At 44.2% G+C, this 23,726-nt stretch overlaps 1 protein-coding gene across 12 annotated transcripts; it reads right to left on the bottom strand.

Annotated features, from left to right (window-relative positions):
• Positions 1-2,146: 2,146 nt before the first annotated feature.
• Positions 2,147-22,871, bottom strand: Tpd52l2 (TPD52 like 2). Of its 12 annotated transcripts, none has more exons than XM_029474038.1 (9): positions 22,683-22,824; positions 20,004-20,149; positions 18,017-18,165; positions 17,135-17,194; positions 11,860-11,961; positions 9,403-9,429; positions 8,241-8,285; positions 6,961-7,009; positions 2,155-5,007 (listed from the first exon to the last, which is right to left on the bottom strand). In XM_029474038.1, exons 1-9 carry the CDS (start codon positions 22,699-22,701, stop codon positions 4,627-4,629), a joined length of 978 nt encoding a protein of 325 aa, XP_029329898.1. In that variant the 5' UTR covers positions 22,702-22,824; the 3' UTR covers positions 2,155-4,626. The 12 variants fall into 12 exon arrangements, with proteins under 12 accessions (XP_029329899.1, XP_021010797.1, XP_021010784.1 ...); XM_021155108.2 differs by having other exon boundaries at positions 2,157-5,007; positions 8,241-8,282; XM_029474039.1 differs by lacking the exon at positions 17,135-17,194 and having other exon boundaries at positions 2,147-5,007.
• Positions 22,872-23,726: the final 855 nt, after the last annotated feature.

Here is a 23,726-nt window from a genome sequence, read left to right as displayed (position 1 = left end):
AAAACTAGAGAGGGAGACCTTCATCTTCGTCTCAAGGTACTGTCTTGGGAGTGACATTTTCGTTCATCCCTGGAGACCACCCAGAAAACTTTCCTGCCTGTCTTCCCAGTCACTGAAAAACCAACCGCCATTATTTAGCGATCCTTTAGGAATCGTCTGCAATGATATGCGTGGACGGTTAAGGACTTTTTTTCCCACTCTGTCTCATACAATCCATGTTCACCCTGTTCTCTTACTAAGAAACCTGGTGACCCTTGCCTACTACGCTGTAACAAACAATTTCAAGTGCTGTGCTTTTTTATTCCAGAGCTACCAATCTTCAGTCTTCCTGGCCAGTGTTCCTACAGCTTTACTTTCATTCTTGCCTACCCACCATTTTTTCTCTTATAATTTTTTTTGGATTATAATTACATCATTTTCCCCCTGCCTCGCTCCAACCCTCTCATATTAACACACACACACACTCACACTTTCAAATTCATAGCCTCTTCTTTGTTGTGATANAGCTCCTAAATATATAAATNCAGCCTATTCAGTCTGTATGTTAAGTAGGTATATGTTTTCAAGGCTGATCATTTGCTATGGGAAAACCAATTTCTATGCTCTTCCCTAAAACAGATTATTTCTCCAGCTCTCAGAATTCCTTAGTTACCTAGGATTGAGGCCCTGTGTGCTTTCTCCCTTACACCATGCTTAGCTGATGATGTCCTTGTTCAGGTCATAGTTAGGTAGCCATGTTGGTTAGATGTTACTTCATGGACGTAGCTTCTCTGACATTTTAAGGAGATAAATCTTAGAGCGAACTGTCTGGCCCTCTGGTTGTTGCAGTTTTTCCTCCCCTTCTTCCACAATGATCTCTGAGCCTTAAGTTCAGGACTTGTGTTGGAGTTCTATCTGTGGGGACTGGGCTCCACCAATCTGCACTCTGATCAGTTTCAATTTCTGTAATGATCTCTATCTGGAGAAGATGCTTTCCTTGATGAAGGGTGAGAACTACACTTAACCTATAGGTGTAAGGATGAATATTTAGGATGTAATTAGGGATTATGCTGGTTTAGCAACGTGATCCATGACTTCACTAGCCCCAGATAGTTGCCTAGGTTTCCAGGATCAGGCGTGATTTCCCTCTTATTGAGCAGGCATTAAGTCCAATTAAACAGCTGTTGGTAGACCAACAAGATATATGTACCACTATTACTGTCTTCAAGTCAGCTTTCAAAAACAAAGCAGATAATACTTAAGGCCNCCCATAATGCATTAAATAAATTCCAATCTTTTCTAACAGTGTCTTCTCCCTTCTTCTTATACCTTTTTGCACGCTAGCTGAATTTGAATTGGCACATGTTCTAGGCCCAGATTGTTAGCAGATAGCTCAAGAAACTTAGTAAGTTGTGCAACATCAAGTAGCCAAAAACAAACAAACAAACAAAACAAAACAAAACCCAATAAGCAGAAAGGCCAGGTTATCTATTGANTGAAGAAGGAAAGCTAGCTATAGAGATGCATGCCTGTCATCCTAGCAGAGACAGAAGGTTCTGAATCTAAGGTAAGAGCTATATAATGATCTTTGAGAGGGAGAACATGAGCAAACGATTCCACAGTTGGAAGAGATAATGGAATTGACCTGGAACCAACTGAAGACAGAAGCTATGAAGCCGTGTTGGGAATTTGCAAAGATGAATCAGACCTTAAATGATTACCTCCATATCTAGGATATTTTTTAGTCTCCAAATACATAAGTTTTACATATTGAGATGCCTATAGTAATGTCATTTATAATAATGAAAATGGCCAAGGGGTGGTGGCAGACAATTTATTCTCAGCACTTGGGAAGCAGATGCAGGTAGATCTCTGTGAGTTCAAGGCCAGCCTGGTCTACAGAGCAAGTTCCAGGACAGCCAGGGGTACACAGAAAAACNACGTGTCAACAAAATAAAAAAAAAAGGAGAAAGAGAAAACTTATAAGTAAATATGGAAAACTGCCCAACTGTACAAATAAGCACATTCAAATGAAATATAGTCATTAAACTACACACAATAACTATAGGCAAAGAANGGCTACAACACANACACACAATGCTTCTGACAGTTCTTCACAGTAAACTGCAAAAGCATGTTTTAAAAAAAAACATACAAATGCTCACAAATTAGCAAGCTTGTTTGTTTATAACCTAAATGTAACCTTGATTTATAGACAGGGTTTTTTAGTGTAGCCCTTGCTGTCTTTGAACTCTCTTCATAGACCAGGCTGGCCTCACACTCACAGACACCCACCTGCCTCTGCGTCCTAAGTGCTGAAGGTGTATATGCCACTATGCCAAGCTAGTATGTCAACCTTTAAGAGACTGTATGACAGGAATTCTGGTGGCAGTTACATATTTGAGGGGTTTTCAGGTTTTGCCTTTGATGCTAAGCTTTATCTTGTCCCTTTATATCAATTAGGCAGATTCCACCATCCTCAGTTGGAGTCTTCCCTAGTACAAACCCTCCAACATGCCCTGGCTCTACCTGTTCAGCTTGCTCCAGTCTACAGTACTGAGACCTTCATCACACCTCATGTGATGAGTACCAGAGTTGTGAGGAAGAACACATCTTCTTTAAGGAGTACAGTCCTGAGGCCTGGGTCCATGAACACAGTCATGGACCCACAAAGCCCAGTAGGCAACCTCTCATCCACAGAGCATGTTATAGTATTTGCTTAATGACTGGAGCATAGTGAATTGCCTTCCAATATCATCTAGTGCAAATATTGACTTTCTAGCCCAGATGTAGTTNTTGCCCTGTGGTCGAGGCTTGCCCAGTGCGAGGGCCATTCCCCATCCCACCCATACCACTTAGCCCTTCTAATCTGGCCCACAACTCCAACTTACCCTGTTCGATACGCACTTAAGGGTCTTCAATTACTCATTATTTCACATGGCCCCTCATCTGCAGAATAAGAGCATACCTCCTAAGGATTGTTGTACCATGGGGTAACAGTCTTCTCTCAGTGGGTCTGATGCTGGTCTTCCTAATGCCTTCTTCTGCCAGGTGAGCTCCTGGCATAGCTTCATAGCAAAAGTCAGCAAAACTAGATGTTTACTGGGACAAAAAGGCCTCTTCAGTGTAGCCAATCTTGATAATGGACTGTAAACCCCTACATTGCACGCCTGGTATATATTCTTGGTCTTATCCAGAGATACAGCTTCTATACAATTCCCTCCTTTTTTATATGCACACTAAAGACTTGTAATTTATACATGATTGTCTCCTGCTTGTCCCCATTCAAAGCAAGGAATCATATGCATTTACTCTGATCTCTTGTCATTATCCTAAAAGACAGACCAAACAAATGGATGTGGATTTTCCTCCAAAGGAATGCTTTATTGCAAGTTGCCTTCTAATATTTGTAGGAAGATACATCAGTGACCTACACTCCTGTAATGTGTTCCCTCACACAGCTATTGTTTTTAACCCTGGAAAAGACGACACCAATGGTGTGCTCTTCTTCAGTTCCNCATTTATTCGCTGTTCCTTGCTTTGTGTGGTAGAGTATTCTAAGGGTGTCCAAAGAAACCAGGAGTACTTGATAATCAAGACACCTCACACTGTGTCAAACCAGAAACTAAAATGGACAAATCCCACCTCACCCTAGGAGTGCAGAGATGTGTACAAACAGATAAAGTCTTTGCCCTGCTAAGAGCCATTAAGGCACAGTGCTGCCCCTCTCTCCAAATCATGACTCTCAACACACAGGGCCCTGGTATTGAGAGGCTGCAGAATGTGGCAATTAGAAGCAGGAGGAAAGAACTTAGAAATCTTTGAAGCTCCTGAGAAAAGATAACAGCAGAGTTCTGGCTGAACCAAAACCACATCCCCTACCCGATCTGTAAGGTTGGTTCATTTATTCTCCTTGTAATAAACAGGCAGAGACTATGGACCAGAGCCCTGCCCACTGTCAGTAAAGCAACACTGTGCAGAGCACATCCCATTCAGGTGCTAAAGATAAAGGCTTTTTTTTTTCTTCTTTCAGCTCTCTTGACCTACAGCACAAGAGCCCTGTGGGTCAGAGTGGAAAGCTATTGGAAAATGCCACTCCTTAAGAGAATCAAGTTTTGCACACCAGGAGAAAGTATTAAAGAAAGAAAATGTAATAACTGGTACTGGCAGGAGTATGAGATGGGCTAGAATAAAATTCTACATTGTATCATAACCCATTAAAGAACCTTCATTTATTTAGATATATAAAAAGACTATAAACAAAGCATAAGGCAATGTAAGGCTTGAGTTTCAGCTTGAATTCAAAGAAATAATATTCAACAATGAGGCTAAAGCTGTCTTGCCTCACTTTTTTTTCCTATTTAATTTTTGAAAAGGCTATCACATTTAAAAAATAGTAAATCTGCTTCTGCCAAAGCCAGGTTGTTAGTGTAAGAATGAAGCAGGTGCTATGTTTCCTTTCTAGGGTCTCAGAAAATAGGCAACTCTCTCAGTCTGTATGACAACTGCAACCATGCGATATTACCTAGGTGAGTGTATTCCTCCTGAGCTAGGGGAGGAGGTCAGGAAGGAAATACTGTTCACTCAATACTCACACTTCTCCCCTCAGCACTCTGCTGAGACCTTCAAAGGGAGCAGGGCTCCTGTTCAGCGCTCCTCAGGCCTCAGTGCCCCGCCACCCTGTCCATTTCCTGTGGCCCTTGAAAGGATGGCACAGTGGTCTGCTTCATCTACGAACTTTAGTGTAAAACATTTATGTACAAGACTGTTCTCTAATTCATGCCAAGGCAGCCACATCTGCATGAACATGGGTATGACTGTCTTCAAAACCAGCTCTTCACTGTCTCTGACTGGTTGCTCTGTCATGCAGAGTTGCAGCTGTGATGATGAGGGTGTGCTTCTGTACTCTGTGGCTGGCAAGCTAGGACAGGCNTAGAAAGGTGCATGATCCGGCAATGTCTGGTCACCACTTCCAGGTGAGGAAGGGAGGTTATCGCTGCCATTCTCTCTGCCACCCACAACCTTAGACTATAGAGAAAACAGAGAAAGTAAGTCAGTCTAAGACAAAACAGAAACAGAATAGGTCCAGGGCCATGCTCAACTCTCTGCACATGTCTATGAATCATGGATACTGGTCAGCAATGAGTCAATGACACAGTCTGGATAGGTTCTCCAAGAAATCACACATTTTGGCTGGGGGTGGGGGTAGGGGGTGGTGCATGCCTTTGATCCCAGCCCTTGGGAGGCAGAAGTAGGAGGATTTCTGAGTTCGAGGACAGCCAGGGCTACACAGAGAAACCCTGTCTCGAAAAACCAAAAAAGAATCACACATTTTGTTTAGAAAAGCACTCATACTGTGTGGTTCCATCAGAGTGATGACATTTTGTATATTAAGAAACATATTTCTGGGGGAGAAGACTAGAGANATAGCTCACTGTTCAAGAGCACTTGTTGCTCTTGGAAAGGATCCAGGTTCAGTTCCCAACATCCACATAATGGCTCACAGCTATTCTTAACTCCAGTTCCTGTGCCTTTTTCTGATCTCTAAAGGACCAGACATATACACAGTACACATACATACTTGCAGGCAAAACACAAAGAAAAAAAAATTGGGACAGGTTATATTCTATATCCCTGGCTGTCCTGAACTCTCTATGTAGACCAGACTGGCTTAGAATTCAAAGATCTGCNTGTCTCTGTCTCCCAACTGCTAGGATTAAACACTCTCCTTATATGTGCATGGTTGAATATAAAGACAATCTCTTATAAAAAGCCTATGGCCAATGAACCAAGGCAGGATAAATATAAGGTGGGAGAGTGGCGGGAAGAGAGATCTGGGAAACACTGAGAGGTGCAAAGGGTTTGCCTGAGAATGCTGAGGAGATTAACATAAGACAACGAGAGGAAGCCAGCCATGTGGCTGAACTGGGGTTAGAATAAAAGGGATAGTAAGTTAAGAGGAAGTCAGAGACAAGCCAAAGCTTACGGCCTAGGCATTTATTAATAAGTAGTTAGACTCAGTCATCATTCCAGGAATGGGCTGGGACGAAACTCAGAGTCATCATTTCAGGAATGGCTGGGACGAAAAACTTGGATTATTTTACAATTGTATGAATGCATGTGGAGACAAGAGGTTGACACTAGATATTTCGTCCCATTATTTTTTAAAGCAGTTTATCTCACTACAAACGTAGCTCTGTGACGTGGCTAGTCTACCTAGCCAGCTTGCCCTGGAGATATCCTGTCTCCCTGTCTCCAACTTCAAGGCACTGTAAGACTATAGGTAGGCTACCACACCTACCTGGGTTTTTCAGGCTAGGGATCTAGATTCCAAGAATGCTTAGCAGGAAAAAGTTCTTGCCACCAAGCCTGACTACCTGAGTTTGATCCCTAGGATCAACATGGTAAAAGAGAGACAAGCTTTCTTCTGACCTCCACATGTGTGCCATGGCACACACCCTCCCCCAAATCAATTTAAAAAGAGATAGAGTTGAATTTGAGTTCTGACTCTTATGCTGCAAGTGTTTTACACACTGAGCCATCTCTACAACCTAAGAAACATTCTTGAAAGAATAAAATTACAGAGATAAAGAATAGATTAGAGGCTGGCAGGGAAAAGAAGAAAGGTGGACATGACTGCAAAGAGGCCCTGATGAATAAGCATGCTATCTTAGCTCGGTGTGGTGGCACACACCTATAATTCTAGCACTCAAGCAAGTGAACTTGGTTAAAGGTGAGCCTGGTCTGCATAATGAATTCCAAGCCAGCCAGGGCTGCTATACAATGAGACCCTGTCTCAAAAATAAAAAATTAAAAACAAACAAAAACATGCTGTTTTTTGAGACTTCAAGTTCAGTAAGATGCCATCACCACAGAACAACAAGAGAGCTGCTGTTCTCTACATGAGGTTCTGCGGCAACAATAAAGATACAGCAGATCACACCCATGCTCCAAGAAAACATACAGATCAGGGATTGTTACCTTTATGGTCCCCACTCGGTCTTCAAATGACTTGAAGGTGGCTGAGTTCCTTTAAAGAGAGGAGGGAGATGTTGGTATGACGACCCGTTTTGTTACATTTCTCAGGTTGAAGACCTAGGGCTAAGAGTCTGTTCAGCTCCTAAATCTGATATAAAAATGTAATCTCACAAAAAGGAGTACGCTGGCCCTGCAGACTCCACACAGGATCTCATTTTGGGGTGCTTTCCTAGTTGGGTCCAGATGACATTTAAGAATACCACAAACCCCTGACTATAGCATGCAGGATCCTTGCTGCAATCTAAGTAGACAGCCCTGATTAAACTCAGAGGCAGCTTGTTGGGGGCATTAGCACTGAAAAATTAAGACACCCTTGGCTGACCCACTTCCAGAGTAAGAATGTGGTTCCCCATTATCACAAATTATTTCATCAAGTTCCTACATTTTAGGAAATCACTGGAGTCAACATATGTAGAGTACAAGTGAGCATCCCTTAAAAAACCACTTTCTTGATAATGTTATCTCCTCTGGTTTTTTGGTGTTGGGATTACGGAAAGTTCTAGAGCCTTTCAAGTCCTAGAGCCTCTTCAGATAAACCACATAAAATCACAGGCTAGGTAGTGGGTGGTGGGCATCTTTAATCCCAGCACTCAGAAGGCAGAGGCAGGCAGATCTCTGAGTTAGAGGCCAGCCTGGTCTACACGGTGAGCTCCAGGACTATAGAGAGAAACCCTGTCCTGAAAAAANTTTTTTTAAATTAAAAAAAAAATAAAANAAAAATAAAAAAGGAAATCACACAGTTTCAGAATAGTAGAGGGTAGGAAACAGAGGACAAAGGAGATCCTTACACAATAGAGATTCCCCAACAGGCTTCCTAACAAGGATGGACTTTCCTGAGGATTATGCCTGGCCAAACAGGTGAGAGACAAGAGACCACACTAGAGAGAGGTGTTCCTGTTGGGTTCTGAGAATGAGGTCTCCAGAGATCCATCTGTGGAGGGGCCGGGTGTATATACCAGCCTCTCTACCCACCCTCCTGAAACCTCAGACATCCAGAGCTAGCGCTTGTGAAGTATGGTTCCCTCTGGAGGCCCCAAAAGAAATTTCCTTCCCACAAGCTCTTTCTTGCTAGCTTACAAACAGTCATTAACTAAGAGAATGATTAGTTACCAGAAAATGAAGACATATAGATTGGGGGATATAGAAATACAAGGTGTGACTCGTATTGCTGCCCACCCCAACACAGAGACATAGCTAAACCAATGGAAATAAGCATACATTACCTCATGACAGGCATACTTATCGAGTGGCGGATGGAGTAGCTGCTGCTTGGAAGCATGATGAAAGCAGAGAAGGAAGCAAGAATTAGCCCATCTTGCCAGATCAGCCCACACTTGCCAGCTTAGCTCAAATGTACCCAGTTTCTCAGTGAGAAACAGCAGCAGCAGCAGCAGCAGCACTGTCGGTGAGCCACTGACCCTTCCCACACAAAGCCCGTCCTCCCAGCTCCACAGGTTTCCAATGATGCCACTGCTGAGCAGTGCGGCACTGACAAAGAGGAGCACCGGGAAACTGAAGCTTTGGTGCACACCTTTAGTCCCACCATGGGGGAGGCCGAGTTTGAATCTAGATTGGTCTACAAGACAAGTTACAGGCTAACGAGGAATACATAGTGAGCTATGTCTTAAAAAAAAAAAGAAAAAAGAAAAAAGAAAAAAGAAAAAAGAAAAAGAAAAAGAAAAAGAAAAAGAAAAAGAAAAAGAAAAAGAAAAAAACAACAACAACCAACAAAACAGAGAAACTGTATGAAGACCTAGGTCTAGGGTTTTGGAAATATTTGGTTCACAGTCTTCAGATGTCCACAGAAAGTTGAAATAATGTTCAACACCCAGGGTAAGTTAAATAAAAATATTTTTAAAGTCACATATTATTCTGGTTTGGCCACAGACCTCCCAGTGCCTACTACTAGGATATGGCAATATTGCGTGTGTCAGCATTAAGACTCCCGATAAGGGTTCTCAAATAATAAATCAGATACAACTCAGTCTGGGCCATAAGACTGTTTCTCACAAACAAGAAAATAGGGTCTGTACATGGTAAGATTAAGAACATAGGGATAGGGTTGGTGTTTCCTCCTATGTGAAAATGCTTATTTTCTGGCATAAACTTAGACATGTATTTGCCATATGAGGTTAGGTCTGTCACTTATTGCCCCAGGAATATGCAATCTAATCAGGCTCAGATGAGGCACTCAAAATGTACAGTCATACAGATCATGCCCTGTGAGCAAACAGCTGCCTACTGAGTACTTTACCGGAGGGAAAGGGTACTTCCACTGTACTGGTTTACCTACTGTCACCCAACAAAGCCTCCTACAGGCCTAGCAGAGTCCTCCCTGACCTAATACAGAGATATGTCCACAGGTCAGGTCCAAGGTCACCTTACCTAAAGGATTGTGAGAACGGATGAGCCCTGAAAGATAGCAGCAGGAGGAAAGAAGAAAGAGAGCATTATTAAGCAAGGGAGGCCAATGCCATACAAGACCCCCAACAGAAGCCCTAGATCCCTCTGCTCAAATTTCAAAAGGTTAAGTGGGGTTGGTGGGTGAAAAGGCACTCTGTGAATGCTTCTTTAGTGCTCAAACTTATAGGAACAGCAGAATATACAGCCCCATCCCAACTCCACAAAAGGCTGATTAGAAAGTGTAAGAAAACAACGTATGGTTCATGGCACTGTATTTCTGAGCATTGTCACATGTACAAAAATACACACTATTTCAAGTCAAAGCAAAGAAAGCAAAAAGAGGTCTAAAGAAACTACCTGAGGGCTGGTGAGATGGCTCAGTGGGTAAGAGCACCCGACTGCTCTTCCAAAGGTCCGAAGCTCAAATCCCAGCAACCACATGGTGACTCACAACCATCTGTAATGAGATCTGACTCCCTCTTCTGGAATGTCTGAAGACAGCTACAGTGTACTTACATATAATAAAAATAAATAAATCTTTCAAAAAAAAAAAAGAAACTACCTGAGATATAAGTAACCTAGTGAGCAAAGACTTGAGATATGATACAGTGAGCCAGCCAGGCTGGGCCAACACTTCATATCCATGAAGCACCTTGCATTCCCTGAAGCTGAACAAGAACCCAAGCAGCACAACACAACCTCAGACATACTCAGAGCTAGCACTAAGGCTGTATTACACCCACACCAACCTAGAACATGCAGNTCCAAGGACAGCTGCTAGCATGGCAACAAAGCAACCCCTCCACAGTGCAACCAGGCCCTCACCTCTAAATTCCTGGATNCTATGAATGTCCTCAAGCAGAGACTACTCCAAACACAGAAGAAACCACTGAAGAACACACTCTCCACTCTGTAGGTTTATGCAGGGTCACCAAGCCTATTTCCCCCTTCCCTCTCCCATCCCAAGTCCAGGTATATCAGAGTCCCCTAGAGCTCCAGTGGCTCCAGGACTGGTCCACCATGGACAGAATCATCCATCTACCCCTAAACTCATGCTATGAGCTTCCTGAGCCTAACAGGCGTTCTCGAGAACTAAGAATGCTCATCCATGAGCCTGATGGACCTGGGCCTCAGAAACCACTGTGATTATTTGTAAGAAGATATGGTTCTTCTGTGCAAGAGAGATCAGTTTACAACAAACACCAACAGATATATTCCTCCCTGGGGGATGATAACANTTGGACANGGTGACCACAACCATCCAACTGAAGAGATCCAGTCAATTCATCTGACCTTATTCTGGAAGCCCCATCAGTGTGGCTGGCCCACACATGTCAGAGCAGTGAAACCGAGCATTCTCACAGTGCTATGAGAGCAGCATTGCCACAGAGGCCCTGCTGACTGCCTGTCATAATCCNAAGACTACACACTGTGGGGGTCAATAGAAAATCTCAGTTCTCTGAAGAAAAAATGGAAACATTTTTTTTTTTTCTAACATGGAGGAGAAGAAACCAAACAGGATCAGACCTTATGCTTCCAAAGAAAGGTAGACTATATAAAAAAGAGCTCAATCAAGAAAACTCAACAGGCTGGGCATGGTAGCCAATACTCAATACTCAAGAGACAGAGGCAGGTGCATGTCAACACCTGTCAGGGCTGCCTACCCTGTCAGATTTCTACCCAGAATGGTCTGAATAAGCAAAAAAGGAGTAAAAGCTGGGTGTAGTACCTCTGAAAGCTGATACCATAGGATTACCATGAGTTCAAGACCTGCTTGGACTCCAGAATGAGGCAGTATCTAAAAAAGTCTACAAAAAGAATGTAACTTTAATCCCAGCAGAGGCAGAGACAAGTGGATCTCTGTGAACTTGAGGGGAGCCTGGTCTACAGAGGAAGGTCCAGAACAGTTGGGGCTACACAGAGAAATCCTGTCTCAAACAAAACAAAACCAAACAACAACAACAAAAAAACCCGCAAACATACACACACACACAGAGTGAACATCTGAAATGAGCAAGCAGCCCAATTTTTAAAGAATTTTAAAGAATTTTTAAAGAAATAAAAGAATGGGTAGTTCCTGGGAGCTAGCCAGGATACTAGTGGTATAACCAGTAATACCCACCCCCAAACATACCTACCTTAGGTTCAAGAAGCCCCATGCTGATCCTAGAGACAATATGTGGCCCAACCTAATGTACAACCTATCCCATCATGATTCCAAGTCCCAGGCTACATCACTGCTTTGTAAAACAGCTAGAGGGAAAAGAGACTAGTGACCTTTCTTTCCTTGAGGAATACATAAAGGGCCAAAGGCAGAAAACAGGAGTAGGAGGAATTCCCACAAACAAAGGTCTACAAGTATACTGGTCCAGGTTGTCATAGGTGTCTCTAGGTTGTGAGTCTGAATCCTTGACTTGAAGCAGGTTTCCCACTGCTTACCTCATGTCTCCAAGCTTCCTGCTGATGGCAGAGCCCATGGTGGACAGGGCAGCTGATGTTTTCTGTCCAGCCTGTGAAAGAGTTTCTTGAGTCTTCTTGTAGCTAGGAAAAAGACACACTACTTAGCCTGAACAGCAAGGGCAGCAACAGTTCATCATCACAATAAACCCAAAGTGTGGACAGCAATCAAAGCAAGCGAAGGGAGAAGTCTGGTAGGTAGTAAACACACACTAGCTCATTGGGGCATGTTCCCTCAGCCCCTACACTGGGGACCTACTTCAGTTCCTCAACTTAGTTCATCTAAACATAACCTGAGTCTTACCACTCTCCTGTTTTCTTATAGTTCTGTCNGCTCAGGAAGCCAAAACCTGCCAATTACAGAGAAAATAGACCACAGACATTCTGGGTCTGGTGGCACACTTAGGCAGGCAATACTGGAGCAGCAAAGACCAAAAGCGTTCTCAGCCCTTGATCAAGCCACTTCAAGCTCAAAGTTCCCCCTTCCTCTTCCCACATAGGAAAGTCTTCTGAGGCAAGAAAGCACAAACCCCAGTGCATCCATCCATGAAGGATGTCTGCAATGTGGATTAGTGCCTGTGTAGTGTTTTCTTTACACTAACAAGTCCTTTCATTTCCAGACTGTCTATACAGTATCCTTCCAGAACATGAACATCAATTCCTCATGCTCAATCCACCTCAGCCAAGACCACCAGTCCCATTAACAACTGCTGACAGGCCGGGCGGTGGTGGCACACGCCTTTAATCCCAGCACTCAGGAGGCAGAGACAGGCAGATTTCTGAGTTCAAAGCCAGCCTGGTCTACAGAGTGAGTTCCAGGACAGCCAGGGTTATACAGAGAAACCCTGTCTCGAAAANCCAAAACCAAACCAAACCAAACCAAAAAAAACCCAATTGCTGACAGACACATTGCCTGTTCTAGGTTCTTCTAAGACAGTGGTTCTCAACCTTCCTAATGCTGTGACTCTTTAACACAGTTCCCCACGTTGTGGTTAGTGACCCCCAACATAAGATTATTTTCATTGCTACTTCATAACTGTACTTTTGCTACTGTTATGAATTATAATGTAACTTTATGATATGCATCATTTGACCCCCATTGGGGTTGTGATCCACAGGTTGAGAACCCCTGTTCTAAAAAGTCTAGTTCTTAAAGAGGAGTTGTGTAGGGCAGCACAGCACAGTGCTGGCTGTCGGTCTCTGCTTGCTGTCTCTGCACTTTGTGGCCTTAGCTTCTCCATTCACATATGCACATCACACTAAGATATGGCTCTATAACTGTAACATGAATGGGTTATCCCACCCATCAACATATTGATTCACNGGGATACTATGGAGTCCATCATAAGAATTTTGCTTCCGCTGGGCGTGGTGGCGCACGCCTTTAATCCCAGCACTTGGGAGGCAGAGGTAGGCGGATTTCTGAGTTCGAGGCCAGCCTGGTCTACAGAGTGAGTTCCAGGACNGCCAAGGCTACACAGAGAAACCCTATCTCAACCCCCCCCCCCAAAAAAAAAGGCACAACAGTCTAAAAAAAATGACAAAGACCATAACCAAAAAACCAAATCCCTCATTCGAAACCTTTAGGTCATAACTCCTCACTGGATGGAACTAGAGAACTGGAAACTGGGTCAAGAGTAGACAGATCCTCATGAGGCTACTTAGCATCACCATGGTAAGCTAAACAACTTCTCTCCAACATCCCTAGTAAAGCTTGAAGTGATTAATAGCTGGCTTTCCAAGCCCTTGCCATCCTTACTTCCTATGGGAGGCATGGTAAGAGCATCTGTCAGTCTGCAGTTAAAGGCAGATCCACAAAGGCCATAATGACCATAAAGGCCCTGCAGCTTCCTCCTAACCCTGCCCAAGCCCAAGCCACATGGTACTTTCTTACCAAAGCCAGGAAAGAGAGATTCCTATAAGAAGTACACTTTACTGAAAATCTTTTTCTAAAAAAAGTGTTTCTTTAAAACACAAATTCAAGGTAACTAAGAATAGCAGCATTTAGTTGTGGAAATTCAGGATAACTGATACCTAAAGAGGGAGGAGGGGGAGAACAGGAAAAAGACAGGGGTGGAGGGAAGAAAGAAAAAGAATAAACATACTCCAGTCAGTCAGTCAGTCATGATAGCACATTCCTATCATCCCAGCACTGGGAAGGCTAAAGTAGGAGGATAAAAAGTCTAAAGCCAGACTAAACTGCACAGAAAGGCCTTATTTCAAAAAAAGAAGAAAGGGAGAAGTGAGAGGGAGGGAAGGGAGGTAGGTAGATGGGTCATAAGGTCCTTATCACCCAGGTCCACAGACTCCATAAACTCCAGTGCTACAGGCCCACTGTGACAGCTTGTATAAGCATACTCCTTGGAAACCTGGGAATCACTACATGACACTAATGGAGAAGCTAAGTTCACAAGGTGATTGCTGGAAGACAGCAAGCAGAGACCGACGGCCAGCTAGTGAGCACTGTGTTGTGCTGCCCTAGACAGCTCCTCTTTAAGACTTTTTGTCTTTGTTTTTTCGAGACAGGGTTTCTCTGTATAGCCCTGGCTGTCCTGGAACTCACTCTGTAGACCAGGCTGGCCTCGAACTCAGAAATCCGCCTGTCTCTGCCTCCTGAGTGCTGGGATTAAAGGTGTGCACCACCACCGCCNGGCTACCTAAGACTTAACATTGGTTGTCAACCTGTAGATCATAACCCCTTTTGGGGTTCTAATGACCCTTTCATGGGGGTCACATATCAGATATTACAATTCATAACAGGAGCAACATTAGATCATGAAATCGCAATGAAAATAATCTTATGGTTGGGAGTCACCAACCACAATATCAGGAACGGTGCTAAAGGGTTGCAGCATTAGGACGGTTGAGAACCACTGTCCACTGTTGTAGAAGAACCTAGAGCAGGGAGTGTGTGTGTCAGCGATTGTGGCTGTGTTTTCCCTCACTTCCTTCTTCGGCTTACCAAAGGATACAGCTCCCCATCCACAGTAACAATTATCACAATGCCCACGCCTAGGAAATCTTGTTACACTGCAAAGCTAGAAGCTTCTGTCATCTTACCCTGATTAACACTAATTGTGCTGTTAACTGTAGCCCAAATAACTCAAAATGAAACATGAACCAACAAGTAAGGACAGAATTTGTGTGATACACTCAATACTCTTATTTCTAGTTACAGCTACCTATAACAAGAACTCAAGGTTTCAAGACCCACAGAGCATGGTGCTCCTTTACACACAAATGGCTATCTAAGGCCACAGGGCTCTCCACAGCATCTCAGCTATGTGAGTGCAGCACAACTTTCCCAGGGCTATGCACACAGAGCAGACAGTCACACCTAATGACCCTATATTGTTCCAGTCCTGCAGCATGCTACTAGCTGAAAGGAATCTACAAATTCATGGGTCAAAAAGGTCAAGAAGTTTGCACATATGGCATTCCTCTGTGAAAGTTCTGGATAGTAACTCGTGCTAGCAGTGTGTCTCCTGATCAAAAAAGGCACTAGCCAGGCAAAGGAATCAGAGCAAGTAGCATCTTTAGTCCTATCCCTAACCCCCCGGTATCTCGGTGCAGAAATGCCTCCCAGTTAGGAATCACTGCTAACAGCTCTTCCCCCCAAAATTGGGACAAAACCCTGGAAAAGACCTATGCCAAAAGAAGTGATTCCAATGGCTATCCCATTAGCTACATTTCTACACAAAGCCATAGGCTTTTCTGGGAAAAATCAAGATTCCATGTATTTTAACTGAGTTCTTTGAGAAACTATTCCAGAAGGCACAAACAGCTCTATACCCAGTAATTTCTCAAACACAATGAATAAACCTTTCCCCAAGACTATCTTCATTGAATCTGCACTATCAAAGGACTTCTCCCTTAAGCTTTGTAACTGTTNCAGTAACTTTACATTGTGTGAAAGTATGCCTCTGTATTTTCAATTGTTAATTCTGTACCCTGCAGAGAAATGACTGCTGACAGAATTTTGGTATTGACTTTTCCATGGCCTATCACCTGATTTTCAATTTTGTAAATATTCATCCTTCCTCACCTGCCTAAAGGCAATCTAATGATGTATCAGAGGTTGTGTTGCTGCTGATTGGTTGTAATAAAAAGAGCTTATGACCAATAGCTGGGAAGGAAATAGGGGACTGACTTCGGGGCAGAGAGAGTAAAGCAGGGAGATAAGAGCAGACACAGAGGGGAACAGACAGACAGTGGAACCAGAGAGGTATAGAGCTACCCACATGGAGGCTAGAATAATTGGGTTAAATTAGATGAGCTAGCTGGGAGACTGCCCCAGTGAAAGGCCTAAGCTTTAAACTATATAGAAGACTCTGTGTCACTATTTATACTGCTGGCAGGTCCAAGAGAGTCCCCTAAAAATAACCATGTCAGCATTTCCTACTAAAGGGAGACTATTCTGTGGCCGTCAAATCCTGCCAGAAACCATATCCAAGGTCTGAGTAAATCATGCATCAACCTGATAGATGACAAAAATATTATAATCTCATTAGTACACAGGTAAATTAACAGATCATTAACTAAACCGAGGATCCCAAAACAACACAAGTCACTACACTATAGCTTTGAGAGACATGTAGGACTGTCTACAAGTAACTCATGCTCTACTGATATTTTATGTGGTTGACAGTGTGGAACCTTCAGACCACAGAACTTCATGAGCCCAACAACATGTGCTGTCACTATCTCCACCCCAATTCAAGAATCTCTCATACCCCAATAGCTGGAACTGAATCTAAGGGTAGAAGACAGGAAGGCAAGTACAAAAATCCACCACTGTATGCCGGGCGGTGGTGGCGCACGCCTTTAATCCCAGCACTTGGAAGGCAGAGGCAGGTGGATTTCTGAGTTCGAGGCCAGCCTGGTCTACAGAGTGAGTTCCAGGACAGCCAGGGATACACAGAGATACCCTGTCTCGAAAAACCAAAAAAAAAAAAAAAAAATTTCCACCACTGTCAAATAGCCAGCATCAACCACCATGTCACTGCTAAGTCAAGGTGCACAAAAGACATTGATGACACTGATAACTTTAAGCATGGTCTGTTGATTGAGTGGATTTCTCAAACTATTGTACCCCACCTTTCAGGCACTTAAAGTATACTTTTACTTATGCTTGGAAAGAGAATGATAGCCAGCAAGCACTGAAGGCGGTTTGTGCCCAGGACGCACAGTTTCCCGCCCCAGGGAGACAGAGAAGAGTGAGGAAGGACACTGACAGCGTGGGCGGGCAGGCACTCACAGGTCAGACTGCGTCACTTTCTCATTCCACTCTCCAAGTTTCTCAGACGTTTTCACATAGCTAGAAACAAAAAGTCTGTGGTGAATATTTGGAAGGATTTCAACCCAGGCTTCAGGATGCAGGTTCCAGAGAAGACAGAAACACCATCTGGCAATACTACTGCTCTGCAGTTCAGAGCCACTACCACAGCCATAGAGGCCTAGGGCTACCTAGGACTTTACAGGACAAAGATAACCATGCCCCTTCCCAAACACAACACAGGAGCACCTGGTCTTTCAATCGTGAAAGGCTCCTGAGAACAGCACAGACCATGGCCCCTGCATGCTCTGATCGTTACCAAGAAACTGGGCTCAAAGCTCCAAACATCCTAATATAGAGCATGGGGTTTCTACAGGTGAGATAATGTGATTCNACTTTTGCTTCTGTGATAAAAGGCTTCTAGAGGTATTTTCCAAAGGAATGCTGTATCAGAGGAGAAATATGGATACAAACATGGCAAACTCTTACCAAGTTCTGACACCTCAGTCACATGTGAGCCTGGTACCCACTTCTACACATACAGAAAAGTTATTCTAAGGACCTTATTGATGCTGTGACTAATTCTGACCCAGGGGAAAACTTTCTTCTTGTCACTTTCTACTTGGACACCTGGTTAAGTCCATCCACCTTTCAAACATATACAGATTCTCTCCATGAGTAAACATAGGCACAGTCCATAAGAACTCGAGTCTTCTGGTTAGCTATGTCCAGTGGGCTCATTCAATGCTGATTGTTGTATCTCATTCCCTAACACTTCTACACTCTCCCACGTAGAAAGAGGCATACCCCAAACAAACAATTTCTTAGACAAGGAAATATCCCCATCATGGGGCTGGTACCTACGCAGTAGAGACCTGCACATCATGCCAGCTCCTAGACAGGTTCTGCTTCAGCTCCCCTAATGTGGAGAGACCCAGCCTCCTTTTCAGCTCTCCACAGTGCCTCTCTTTGGCTGCCAGCACCTGGCGCAGAGTGACAATTTCTTCTTCCACCTATAAAAGAAGCAGGGCTAGGGATATAACTCAGTTGGTAGAGTGCTTGCTTTACATACATAAGGCCATGAGTTAGAATCTAGTACCACAAAAAATAAAAATGCAGTTGACAAAATGCTTTGACTACTCCTGGAAGTGACCAACAAATATCCGTGGCCATGCTGTAATGACATTTTCTCAGAAGTTTTCACTTAGAGAAACACAGTTTGGCTAGGTGGTGGTGACACATGCCTTTAATTCACTTGGGATGAAGAGGCAGACAGATATCTGTGATTTTGAGGCCAACCTGATCTACAGAGTTCCAGGACAGCCAGGATCACACAGAGAAATCCTGTCTTGAAAAACAAAACAGTTTGTCTTAAAAGAGCAATGGCAGCTGTTCCGCTTTTAACTGGAATCAGTACCTTAACCTCCAAAGACTTCTACCCCCGGCCTAGTGAGCAGCTCTTTAAGACTGCCAACCACTTCTCCATCATGCTTAAGTTTCAGGATAACCAAGTGAGCCAACCCTATCAGAGTTCGTCCATGAGCCTGGACATGAATGTGAGGATATAAGACTCTTTTCCAATTAGACACAGCAGGTAAAGCTGCTAGCAGCACAGACCCACAGGGGAATCCCCTATACAGTGAAAAGGAAGCAGAACTGACAGATGGACAGACACCCAGGTGAGAGAAAAGCATTTCTAATGGCAATTATGGTATTCCAGAAGTCAGCTCCAAGCTTTGGTAATAGCCAGCTACTCAAATCGAAAAGAAAATTTCATTTGTTCTTATGGCAGCTTGAGAATAAGAGATTCTGTTGTTGTTGTTNTTCTTTCTTTTTCATTTTTTAAGACAGGGTTTCTCTGTGTAGCCTTGGCTGTTCTATAACTCAGCCTGTAGACCAAGCTAACCTAGAAGATCCAAGAGGCTCAAAGACCCACCTGCCTGTGCCTCTCAAGTGCTGGGATGAAAGTTATGTATGACCACCCAGCTTTTAAATATATATATAATTTATGTGCATTGGTGTTTGCCTGTATGTATGTCTAAGTGAATGAGTCAGAAGCCCTGGACAGAAGTTAGTGATAGGTGTGAGCTGCTATATGGGTGCTAAGAATTGAATCTGGGTCCTCTGGAAGATCAGCCAGTGCTGTTATCCACTGAACCATCTCTCCAGCCCCAAGAAAGACTCTTGATAATAATGACCTGAACTTTTTAAAAAGTGACTTCTGGAAAGAACAATTTTGAAGCCTTCCCACTATGGAATGTGTTGTCAATAGTTATAGTACCAGTATAAATAGCTACACTGAAAAAGAACTTCTCAGTCAGCATGGTGGTACAGTAGTCCTATAGTCTCAGCTATTTAGGAGAATTTCTTAACCCCACATGAGGGTAAAATGCCTTATTAAAAAGACAATAAAAAGAAACAAAATTAAACATTGTGGCAGTTGCTTGTAATCCCAGCACTTGGAAGATAGAGAGAAGAAGGAGGATTATGAGTTAGAGCCAACCTAAAACAAATAAAACTAAAAAGATCCAATGGATAGATTAATGATATCTTAAAAATGACATTCAAACGTTAATACCAGCAAACAGCACATGTGTAAACATTATTGTATAGACAACCTCTTCATGCAGCACCTAGTGTTTCCAGACAGAGGTGGTGACATGCNATCAGACCCTGCCGCCTCCACCAGGTGACTCAGTCTACTTTTTAGAAATAGGCACATACAAAGAGATAGCCCAGTAGACACAGAAAGCAGCCCANCAACAGCTCTGTCATTGCATATGCTGTGTTCTACTCTCTGTACAACCCAGGACTCATGATCCTCTCTAGACAGAAAATAAAACCACAGTACCTTAGCAAGCTCAGCCCGAAGCTCTTCTTCCTCCCCCTCTGTCAGGCCTTCTACAGCTGGAGTCCTGTGGACCAAACCTGGGTCAACAGGGACGTCAGTCATAAAGTCAGACAGCACACCTTTGTTAGGAGAATTCAGGTTGATATCTGCCAGAGACAAGAATGAAGTCAGAAAGTGTCAAGTAAGAATGGAAGGAGATGGGTCACCAAAGGGGGACAGGAGAACATGAAAACTAGAAATATCTCTAAAAGTCTATGATGATGGTCTGCACAATGGACGGAGAACAGCTATTTCATGGGCACATGAGATGCAAACCCAGTATCACCTTGTGCTGCTAGAGTACAAGAAACACTAGCTAAGGCAGCCAAACCTTAGGATCTGTTTCACTTGTGAAAATACTACCTTTTACGGTAAGGAAACCCTGCTTTAAAAAAAGTAGTCCAGGGGGCTGGAGAGATGGCTTAGCAGAGGCCATGGAAGAATGCTGCTTTTACTGGGTTCCCTAGCCTGCTTNCTGATACCATCAGAACCACTTACACAGGGGTGACAGGGAGCTGTGTCCTCCCACATCAATCAATCAAGAAAAGGCCTACAGGCCTTTCCTTTGGAGGATTTTCCAATCCTTATTTTCTCAGTTAAGATTCCTTCTCCCAAAGGGCAGTGATGGAGCACACTTTTAATCCAGCACCTGGAAGGCAGAGGCAGGTGGATCTCTGTAAGTTCCAGGCTAGCCTAGTCTACAGAGCTAGTTCCAGGACAACAAAGGATATACAAAGAAACCCTATCTGGAAAAACAAAAAATTAATTTCAAATTTTTTTCCTACATGACTTTAATTTGTGTCAAGTTGACATAAAAACTAACCAGCACTCAGAATAACCAAGTTTTATGTGAACCTGGCTGGAAAATAAGCTATCTTTAATACTTGGTGATGATGCCAGTGGCTTCAAATTCATCCTCTCCCTCTTTCTCCTTTCCTTTTTATTGTGATGCCAGGCTAGAACACAACCTCACACATAATTGGGAAAGACCTTTCCCAACACTGTTGTGTAATAGTTTCCTCTGAGATTGAAACTTCCATCCAGCAGGGAAACCTTTAAGCAGAAAGGTAAACAACTCAAAATAGCTTCAGGAAATCCCCNAAACTAACTAGAATCACATTGTCCCTCCCAGTTGGAATCAACAATAAAAGCTGAGAGTCCCTCACAACTTGAANCTGAGCTGCAAAGACGACTCTCAGAAGAGAAAGGTTTCAAAGCCGAGTTTTGAGACCAGAAGAGCTGACCAGAAGAGCTGCCGGGAAGAAGCAGATACCAGGCCAGTTGCTTGGAAGAGGTAAACCTCTTTATAACTGAGGCTCCTCGAAAGGACACTTTCCAACCTGTTGAGCTGCCTGCAGGCTGTGTATTGTGTTCAAGGTTCTCAGCTTTGTCAACTATCACCCAGGTTGGGGTGGACTTTGCTGTTGCGGCCATCTTTGGGTCATTTCTGCTCCTGTAACTAACCCCTTGCCCACATCCCTGTAAATAACCCTAAAAAAGCACATTACTTCACTAAAGTAGACTTTGGTGATATCTGTACCTTTGGTCTGTTCTGAGTTCCCTATCTGGGATGAGTAGATAGATGTGTGTTGCATCTTCCAGGAAATTTTTTTTTTTTTTTTTGGTTTTTCGAGACAGGGTTTCTCTGTATAGTCTTGGCTGTCCTGGAACTCACTTTGTAGACCAGGCTGGCCTCGAACTCAGAAATCCGCCTGCCTCTGCCTCCCNAGTGCTGGGATTAAAGGCGTGCGATTAAAGGCATGCGCCACCACNCCTGGCTTCCCAGGAAACATTTTGTCACACAACAATGACTGAGTCACATCCTTAGCAGTGTCATTCCAGGGATCAGAATCTACCACTTAAAGATGAAAATAAAACAGTAGATAGCCTTCTGAATTTGCAAATTCCCTTCAAGGTAGAAAAAAAAATCCAGAATGTATAAAAACCCAGAAATTCTAATGCTTAGGTAATGTGTTAGTGCANGCCAAACAGTAGAAAGGTTTTTTTCAATTTAGCCAGTGTAGTTAAGCATCCCCAGTTGTACCACCTTCTCAAGATTTTAATCTCCTGAGCCTGAACCACACTTCTCCGTAGCAACTCCATACTGGCCTCAGGTGTCTGTTTTGGCAACAGATCTGGTGTTCTGGGTGTGCCCCTGACTCACTCAACCCTTCTCCCTTGAGACAACCTCTAAGTAGGCTACATTGGAGTTACCACCCAAGAGGCGCTGCTCTAAACACAAGGATAGTTGCACCGCCCCTTCCCCGTAGGGAGCCGCCCACAACGTCTCCGCAGGAGCCTAGCACCAGATGTGGTATCCCCTACGGCCCAACCAAAGATAAAGAATTGCAGAGCCAGCGAGAGGCAGACAGAGGGTGAAGCGCATTAAGGAGAAATGTCTGGAGTTATGAAACTCTAGGAACTGAGAGGGAGCCGAGGAACGCCGCTTCGCAGTGCTCCGAAGGGAGGCCGGGGAGCCAGGTCACACACAAGACCATCGAGAGCCTTGAGGTCAAGGGCCTCTTGGCCGAAGAGAAACAGCGGATTGGTTTGGCAGAGGCTGAGGGGGGCCGAGGGGCCGAGTCGCGACTCGGAGGGCGGGAATGCGGCACAGCCCCTGCCCATCCGCGGTGCGGGTACCTTGGCTAGCAGAGTCCATGTTCAGGCGGCAGCTGGGTGTAGCTGGCGTCGGTGCTGGGATCGCAGGTCCTACAGGAGCCCAGCCCCGAACTGCAAGCTGGCAGCTTCGTACACACGAGCCAGTGGAACTGTAGGGCCGCAGTCGCTTACGTAATCAGCGACGCGCCGCCTTCCTTCCGCTCGNGTTCGTACTCCGCCTTCTTCCCGCCCTCGGTGAAGTAGTGTCCAATAAGAACGTCCTCTGGCCCCACCTAAGACAAATCTTTCAATTTGATAGGTCAGACTGCAGCGAAGCAGGAAGCAATGCTTCTAGTCTGGTTCCACAGTAAAATTCTAGGGTGAAAAAGGGCAGAACAGCTGAAGCTTGAGGGATGGATGGTTCGGATTGTGTTGCAGTTCGCCGACTTCCCACCGTAACCTCGGCTGCCCACAAGACCTCTGACTTTGCACCTCGACAGGTCAAACTCAGGCCTGTGTACTCCCCAATCCCGTGTCAACCTCTCCCCAAAAGTAAATTCTTTTGGTTTTTGAGTCAGGTTGCTTTCAGCAAAGGACGACCTTGANTTTACTGTGATCTTCCTGCATCCACCTACCTAGAGCTAGGATTACAGGAGCAAGCCATCACAGCTCATTTATACCGTATTGGGGATCGAGAACTCAGAGCTTAATGCATGCTGGGCAAACACTGTACCAATTAACTTGCTTTTTGCAGCCTCTTTATGGAGACTTTTTATTGTCTAGGGAGTGCACTAAAAGTGAAGAGAGCGCNATTCGTCCTCTTGCCCTGCAGGTGCCGCTCTCTCCAGCTGGATTCCTATACTAGTAGGCCAGCTGTTTGGGGGCTGCTGGAAGGCTTGTACTCTGGTACTGGAAGAGTTCACACCGCACTGAACACCTCAGGGACCTGTTGGACCCTCCAAATAACTGAAGCCCAGCCCAGTGTAAGCACTCCGGTATTTTCTCACTTTCTTTTCACAGCAACAGGTGAGCCAGCACTGGCGCCCCTCCCAGTTTACAGATGAGCAAACTGAGGCTAAAGTAAAT

Source organism: Mus caroli, chromosome 2, assembly GCF_900094665.2.
Source record: "Mus caroli chromosome 2, CAROLI_EIJ_v1.1, whole genome shotgun sequence".
NCBI classification, from domain to species: domain Eukaryota; kingdom Metazoa; phylum Chordata; class Mammalia; order Rodentia; family Muridae; genus Mus; species Mus caroli.
This window is presented reverse-complemented; position numbering and strand designations above follow the sequence as displayed.